The 8,590-nt window shown below is 47.6% G+C and overlaps 1 protein-coding gene and 1 pseudogene across 1 annotated transcript; one reads left to right on the top strand and one right to left on the bottom strand.

The window, feature by feature from the left end:
• Nucleotides 1–239: 239 nt before the first annotated feature.
• Nucleotides 240–3,894, top strand: LOC130371757 (uncharacterized). The gene is made up of 10 exons (XM_056577620.1): nt 240–379; nt 526–633; nt 899–974; nt 1,549–1,705; nt 1,998–2,043; nt 2,202–2,260; nt 2,468–2,503; nt 2,626–2,678; nt 2,951–3,083; nt 3,613–3,894. Exons 1-10 carry the CDS (start codon nt 343–345, stop codon nt 3,892–3,894), a joined length of 987 nt encoding a protein of 328 aa, XP_056433595.1. The 5' UTR covers nt 240–342.
• A 1,653-nt stretch (nt 3,895–5,547) lies between these two features.
• On the bottom strand, nt 5,548–7,912 carry LOC130371536 (histone H3.3A-like; annotated as a pseudogene).
• Between the last annotated feature and the right edge of the window lie 678 nt (nt 7,913–8,590).

Genomic DNA, 8,590 nt, shown 5'->3' on the forward strand with positions numbered 1-8,590 from the left:
ACTGTTCCAGGGTAAACAATACCTTTCATTCTACGCTCCCATCGGTTCTGCAGGAGCGTCAGTAAAGCCGGAGCGTATTTTGGACAACAAACATCATCCGATAAACATCATGTACATATATGGTGAAATTGACCTTGATCGCCGTGGTTAACGACCTCACCCCGTCTGTAGGGTATACCGTGTGCTGGAATTGTTGGAAGTGTTTCGGTATTTCTATCCTTGACACACGGAAAGTGAGGATAGAGGAGAGTGACAGGGTGTCCACTGTCCACTTGTTAGGGTGAGGAGGAGCCGAGGAGGAGCGCATCTCCACCGCCTCCGACCTCAGACGCACACAGGAACATGGCTCCGAAAGACGCGCTTCTCGGTACTCTTAAAGGTACAATGAAATAAATACACATTCCTAATTGTGGTTATTAAACGTCCAGTGTGTATAAACTCATCCAAGGCAATATCGAGACATGTTCTTCTTTGATCAGCCTTAGCTGCGCTCAAGAATCCAACCACGGTCTTATTTTCTTCTAGTGTGCATCATGAATCTCCAGTCAGACGGGAACGTAGTGACGGACAGCAGTGCGCATCTGCCCTCCTGCTGCGAGCTGCTGGAGTTCATCTTGAGGAAAGGACTACAGCGTTAGTACTCCATCATACTGAGTCCTCACATATTCACCAAGTATCGTCTGTATTATCGCAATTGATCGTATGTTTATTCACTTGTTCTTCATATCATGACTCCTGGTTGCCATAGATGATGTTTATATTTTTATTGTTTTATCGTTCATTAATACTTGTAATAGTAGTATATTACATGGTTATTGGCATTCTTATTGCCCGCTTTTGATATGGGTGTGGTGTCAGGTAAGTGTCATTATTAATTCCTCTATTTGTTTTGATTTAGAGCCAGTTCTCAGCCTGGTACACAGGGATTACTGGCACTGTTTCGAGCTCCTCCCCCAGTACGACAGCTGTGGCAGGTACGAGTCCTCTGGCGTCCCTTCACCCCTCCCACTCAAACCGAACGGAGGCACAGCTGCATTCAGGAAACCACTTAAATACATGACATAACTGCTACAGCTGTCACATCGGCAGTGTACTCTATGAGGTCAGGCTTCTCTGACCCAGAAAAATGCGTCATGCTTTCTACAAAATCACATTATGAGGAGGACATTGATAAAAGAAAGTCATTTTCCATTATAAGAACAATATGAATGCAACAAGATCATCCTAACACCATTCATCATCACATGATAACAACATCATGTAGCCTCAAAAGCATAATTGCCTGCGTCCTATTTTGGCCAAATTGTGATATCTAACCTAACTCCACCAACACTGCTGATTCACTGTGCCTCATTGGCTATATCCTGGGCCAATCAGATTGTCTTTTACACTCCATAATCACCATCTGACGACTGCGACATCTTTTTTTATGCTAAATACCAGATGAACCTTAATTATGCTACGAGGAGGCTAACGACACGTTTACCCTGACCCTAGTGGTCCACTGTCGTCCTAACTCCTTATGCCCACGTGTTCCCTGCCTCCCAGCTTCTCGGCCCTGGCGCTGGCGCTGGACCAGAGCCGAGGGTGTAAGAAGCTGCTGGGCCCCCAGGGGAGAGGGCGCTACCTGCTGCGGCTGGCCCTGAGCCGCCGGGGCCTGGGGCGCTTCGTCACACACCTGCTGCACACGCCCCGGGTCCTGGAGGTCGGCCTCCTCTGCTTGTCCTCTGTTTCAGCAGCTAAGGGGGTTGACTCGGGGGGGGGGGGGGACAGAACTCCAAGAACCTCCGTTCCTGTGGACACACTGAAATGGTGTCTTGGGTCTTTGGATGAAAATGTTGAACCGTCTTCTATGGGATACGGCTTAATATTGTGTGTTGTGTGCTTATGTTATCCGGTTTGAATTCAGCATTAGCCATACAGATCTGCCTGTGTGTGTTGGGGCTTGGGGGGTACTTATAACATTGTTAAAAGTATTATTTCGGTTATTTTCACAGTGGTACAGCTCATCTTGTTCAATCCTAAGGAATGAGGAATCTGTGGGTGAGTAGTTCTTTCATTTCTCATCTTCTTATTCAAATTTATGAACCTGCAAACTGCACAGTGAGTAAACTATGGTCAATGACTAGCTAACCACTGGTTTACTGACTGGTTAGGATTCGTCAGTCCTTGATGTCTGAATCCCTCTTCCCCTTTCTCAGAACCCTTCATGTCATTGCTCCTCGTCCTCTCTCAGATGGACTTCCAACTGGAAATAGAAGTAAGGACATGTCAACATCTGTTTGTTGTGTGTGTGTGGTGTGTGTGTTTGTGTGTGTGTTGTGTGTGTGTGTGTGTGTGTGTGTGTGTGTGTGTGTGTTGTGTGTGTGTGTGTTGTGTGTGTGTGTGGTGTGTGTGTGGTGTGTGTGTGTGTGTGTCATAGAGTTGAAGGCACATCATTCATTATTCACTTTTTCCTTCTTGACAGAATTGCAGTTTTCTAGACGAGAGCTGGCTCTTACCTGTAAGAAAACAATACCATGATGGATTTTACTGCCGAGTCACTGTCAGTGTGTCTTATGGGGAAATATTCACTCTGAATGTGGTGCTGCAGGGAAGTGTGACTAGAGATTGTGTCGTCCACAGGTGTGTGAGATATACGAGACAGTGCCCTGTCGGGAACTGGGAATGGTGCTGAGGTTAGTTTTCCCCTGTAAAGGTGTGGATACTAATGCCGTTGTCGCGTCATCATAAAGATTCACTCCCATCACTTTTTAAAGAGCGATCAATAGGTAGCGTATCCGTCCATTTTGTGACTTTAAATGATTAAATTGACCTATTTTGTGTTTAGTGTGAGGCTGCCTTTCTTCAAGGGAAGTAAAAAAAGATTTACGCACATGCTCAAACAATCGATTTGTAACAGTACATTAATGTGCAGGTATTCCTCTGTTTTCCTGTCCCCCTCCCTCAGGTATCTGAGAGGTCGTGTGTTTGTGTTGGAGCTGTTACCGGGGAGCCAAGCTCAGGTAGACCGCGCCCTCTGCCCTGGGGACATCATCGATGAGATCAATGGAGTCTCCCTGCGCAACTCCAAGAACGGACAAGTACGTCGGAGCCCCATTTCAGTTATACAGAACCCAGTGACATTTAAAGTTATAGAGTCGTATAAAAACATTGCCACAATTAGTTTGTACACTGCCAGGGCCCAATGTTCAGCTGAGTGTGTGAAATGTTAAGTCAGTCATTCCTGGAAGGCCACGCCATTGATAGACAGATAACCACAGCCAGTCTCGTGATGTTTGCCTTGTTTCTCTGAGACCCAGCCGCAGCAGTTAGCCCCCAGGCTCAAGCCCTCCCTGCTGTTTACCTCCGTTCTACATTCTACTGTGTCTGCCCGCTCTTCCAGGCCGGCGTGGTCCTGTCTAATGTGTTCTCCTGGTGACCTAGTGTGGTCCTGTCTAATGTGTTCTTCAAGCGTGGTCCTGTCTATTGTGTTCTCCTTGTGTTCCAGACCGTTTGGTCCTGTCTATTGTGTTCTCCTGGTGTTCCAGGCGGGCCTGGTCCTGTCTAATGTGTTCTCCTGGTGTTCCAGGCGGGTGTGGTCCTGTCTAACGTGTTCTCCTGATATTCCAGGCGGGCGTGGTCCTCTCCAGGCTGAAGGGCCTGCCGCTGTCCCTGCGCGTGCTGCGCTGGCGGGCCCGTGACGGCTCCTCGTACCGGCCCCTGATCAAGCTCCTGCGGGAGCTGCGGACGGAGAACCCCACCCTGGACCTGGGTCTGGCCCCGTCCGCACCCCCCAGGCCGGCCCACACCGCCCCCCCGCCTCCTCCACGCTGTGCCTCAGAGACGGAAGGCGGGTTGGGGGGGTTCGTTGGGTGGGGGGGGGGTTGTGTGCACGTGTGCTCCCAGAAATAGCAGGGGGGGATGAGGGGCCGGATAATAGATTGGGGGATGAACGGGGATGAACCCCAATGTCTGCAGCGTACTTGAGAAACATTCACTGTAAATCTATTGGAGTTGTTTTAATCAAAGGGTTGGTTAAATGAGTCTTTAGCATTAAACAGCTCCCTAAATGGACACGGATTGTGCGATGTCGTCTACACTATACCACCAGTTGTTTCATTATTCAGTCTTGTATAGATGAGACTGACCCTCTCTCTCCTGCAGGATTGTGTATGTTCTGCAGTACTTGGGAAAGGCCAATATTGGAATGGTAGATATGTGCTATTATTCAGTGTCTGTGTCTTACGCATGCATTCAATGACTCTCTTTGTACTCGTTTTTTATCCTTTTTGCGCACATTTTTTGCACAAACGAACAAATGGTTGCATGAACGAGTGAATGAGTGTGTGCCAGACAGAGATAATTCTATCCTTCCTCCTATCCTGTTTGTTTTCCAGTGCGGTGGCAAGGAGGTTCTGCAACAGGCCATCCCACAAGTGTTGCAGAGGAACCTGCCAAGCAAGGTGTCAGTCCCCCCTCCCTGCACTCCTGTCCTACAAACACATAATGATGCATTATAACCACTGGTGTTTATCATGTAGAAGACCTGGTTTACTTTTTTACCATAAATGCTAAACTCATGTAATCTGGCTGACAGGAAGTGTACTTGGACTTGAAGGAAACACATTTGATTTGCACAGAAAAAAGCAGTAACACGGTAGGTAGCTCTGACCATTCAAATGTTAGGATTAGGATATATTATGGTGCGCATAGTTTGCGTATTTTACAAAATACTTTATTGGTGGGAGGCAGGTCTGATTTGATTTTCTATACCGCCAAAATACCATGTGCTGTACATAAATAAACAGATGGTGTAACAATACAAGTCATATACCACTGGTAGTTCACAAATTGAATGCAATGCCCAATTAGATAATGACAAGAGCTTCTACTGATCTGGCTTGAATGTTCTTCCTTTAGGAACTTTTCCAGCATCACTATCCCGAGATCTCATGTGTTGGAAGGTTTGGCAAACCAGACTATACCATCTTTGCGTTCTGCGTGGCGTAAGTATGAGAATTCTCTTTCTAGTGAAACTAGAAATAAACAAATTAAAGGGCTCTAAAGGTGGGCAGTTGAAGCATTTAAAATACTCTGAACATTAACAGGATCCCTAATGAAAGAAGAAAAAAACACTGATCCAAATGGATTTGTCTGCCCTTCTAGTGACATAATTCCCCATAGGCAACCCTGGCCTGCCATTGGCTCAGTAATCCAAGCTCATGATTGGTGCTTTCACAGAGACTCCCCAGAAACACATCTAGCGCCTGGCTTCTGCTGCGTGGCGCTCAGGACAAATCTGCCAGCCGAGTGTGAAGAGCTTGTCTGCCGAATAGGTAACCAGACGCTGATGTAGGCACGCTATAACACCCATGGTACCAACAGCTGTCCAGTATTGACCTGTCACTCTTGTTCTACAGCTACAGGGTTCAAACACACAGAGTGGTTTGTATGACGGTCATGAACAGACTCCCAGAGCCACCTGGAGAACCCAAGTATGACGTCGTTGTTCATGTCGATGTGTAGATTAAAAATGGTTTTGAATTAACAGTCTAGCACCCTCATTGCTCACATTAAAAACACAAGACATGTTGTACTCGTAAAGAACTTTACTAGAAAGACATGTGACACCACTTCATAAATAGTATTAAATGTAGCTGCCAAGATTTTTATGTTGGAAAAATAACATGTAAAAAGCCGTCAAGAAAAATACAGGCGGGTTGTCTCTCCGCTGGGGAGCGTGGTGTACAGTGAACTGTTAACAATAACCGAACGCTACATCGAAACAGGCTGGTGGAGGAAGTAGACCGATAAGAGGGGGCCGCCCTTCATGGAAGATGTAAAGAAGAAGTCATGTCCGCCTTCGGGAAAGGCCCTGATGGCTCAACCAACAGCCAGCCGTGGGGGGCGAGGGGGTAAAGAATGTATGGATATAATGCACCACCGAATCCCCAGAACAGGAGCAACTCCACCCCCCACCAACACCACTTTGCTCCGAGTTCCGGTTTGAGGAACGACGGATGCATTTGGTGTCGTTCTAAAATAAAAAATAAATTCTGATGATAAATGTCCACAATAGGTTGGAAGTGGGATAAATAGGGTCGCTGGTCGGCCCGGGGGGATCCTCTAGGCACGCTCGCCTCTTATCCTGCGGGCCAGCTGGATGTCCTTGGGCATGATGGTGACCCGCTTGGCGTGGATGGCGCACAGGTTGGTGTCCTCAAACAGACCAACCAGGTAGGCTTCGCTGGCCTCCTGCAGGGAGAGCGAGAGAGAGGGAAGGAGGTTAATACTCTACTCATTTATTTGTTGACTACTGCATAGCCTTTTACTGATTGCTGCATCTCTTATACTTATTGTATGTTGTACGTCCTGGAACTTAAAAATAACATCTTATCGTAACAGTCTTTGTTTGACTATGGGGAATGCTTTAACCTAATTTTCGACCGTGAATAAATACTTAAATAAAAGATTGGTTAGGTATTCGAAAACTATGCACTCATTTCACAATGAACGCCCGTAATAATAATAATGAAATGTATATAGCGCTTAATATGACGCCCTTGCACTTTAAAGTATCATTCTTTTGTCAAATTCACTTATGTCAAGTCGTGTTACCTAAACGATCTTGATGTATATTTAAAGAAAGAGTATTTTTGTTAACAGTGAACGCAGCGGTTCTTTAGCCCACCTGAAGGGCGCCGATGGCGGCGCTCTGGAAACGCAGGTCGGTCTTGAAGTCCTGGGCGATCTCCCTGACCAGCCGCTGGAAGGGCAGCTTGCGGATCAGCAGCTCAGTGGACTTCTGGTAGCGACGGATCTCCCTGAGAGCCACGGTACCCGGCCTAACCAAAAACAGGAACAATTACTAAATATAGGTATCATAACAGTGCAACGCATGAAGACATCATTACAATTTACGCGTTTAAAAGGCAACAGCAATAACATGTGACCCGAATGACGTCATTACCTGTAACGGTGAGGCTTCTTGACGCCCCGGTGGACGGCGCGCTCTTTCTCGCAGCCTTGGTGGCGAGCTGCTTCCTTGGCGCCTTTCCTCCGGTGGACTTACGGGCGGTCTGCTTGGTTCTGGCCATGGCGCACTAAACTAATAAAACCACAGAATCATTAATAATTATCCCCTCCCTGGACGATAGCTGACGTCTACCGCCACCGATCACAACAAACATCGACCGAAACAAAACCATCACAAAGGCGCTTGCGCGGGGAGACGCACGGTAAGACCGCTCAAACTGGCTTGTGTATGAACGCCCCTCCCCCATCAGTGGGGGAGGCAGGGAGAGCCGCTGCACTCCACCCAACAGCCCTCCACCCTTCTAGTGTCACTGCTGGGTTTACGTCCAGCCTCCCCGTCGAGGATAGCACCTACAACAACGGGCCACCGGACGGTCGGTATGGGCCGACCCAGAGGGCGGTTGGACCCGGGGGACCCAGCGGGCGCTCGGTGGTGCCGACAGACCCAGCGGTCGCAAGGATCCAGCGGACCGGGCGGTCAGGACCGGGACCGAGCAGGCGGTCCACCGACATTAACGTCAGCGCCATGTTAGTTGTAAAGTATTTCAGACAAGCAGGCCAGACAGACTGACTGTGGTAAAGACGACAGACGCGCTCCTTCCCCAGACTGGGTGAGGGCCTGTAGGCCTAACACATGATCCACTGGTTTGACTATGTGTGTAGACCATAGACCGCGGCGGTGGCCTGCTCGGACCCATTGTTCTATGATGAGCTAACGTTAGCCGTTAGCACCACCAGCCCATGCCCCGCGGGTCCGGGTCCGGTTCCTGGGGGTCCGAAACACCGCCAGACTCCGTGTAAAACCACATTCTACCATAAAAACACAAAATTAAATGGCTTACCGTGTGAGGATTTAACGATGAGGATTAGAAAAACGTCTGAACTCTTCCTTCGGTTGTGTGTGTGTGTGTAGCGAGAGTTGGTGAGGGCTATAAATACTACAGCGTGACGTCACATGTAGACGGGAACGCTATGATTGGTCCGTCTGGGTTTCAATTGTTACGATCCATGATCTAGGATGTGGGATTATTTGTATGTGTGATATGTTTTTATATATAAGGATACATATATATAGATATAAATATCTATATACAGAAACTAGTGTTTCTGACAAATGTACTTATTGTAAGTCTCTTTGGATGAAAGCTTCTGCTAAATGCCCTGTAGATTCAGTTTAGGCCTAGAGAATATATATTGAGAGAGATATATAGAGATATATAGAAAGAGATATAGGTATTTGAACTGTATTCTATTGTATGTATCTGTGTCCTGACTCCAGTCCAGAGGGGGGCGGCTGAGGCTCCATGTGACTGGTCCAGAACCGACTAAAAACAACAAGAAGGAGACGAAGATTTATTGCAATCCGAACTGCTTTGGCCCGTTTATTCTGACAAAGCCATGGGATTGTTGGAAAATTTTAACCTCAGAGTTCATTATATAGAAATGTCCTGCGTATGTAGTTTCTACCCGCCGTAATGTGCGCTGTACAACACTAGCGTGTGCGTGTTTGTGTGTGTGCGTGCGGGACACGCAACACACATTTCCCCCTTGCGTCCACTTCCCCCTTTGTTTG

The sequence above is a fragment of the Gadus chalcogrammus genome, chromosome 18 (genome assembly GCF_026213295.1).
Source record: "Gadus chalcogrammus isolate NIFS_2021 chromosome 18, NIFS_Gcha_1.0, whole genome shotgun sequence".
Taxonomy (NCBI): domain Eukaryota; kingdom Metazoa; phylum Chordata; class Actinopteri; order Gadiformes; family Gadidae; genus Gadus; species Gadus chalcogrammus.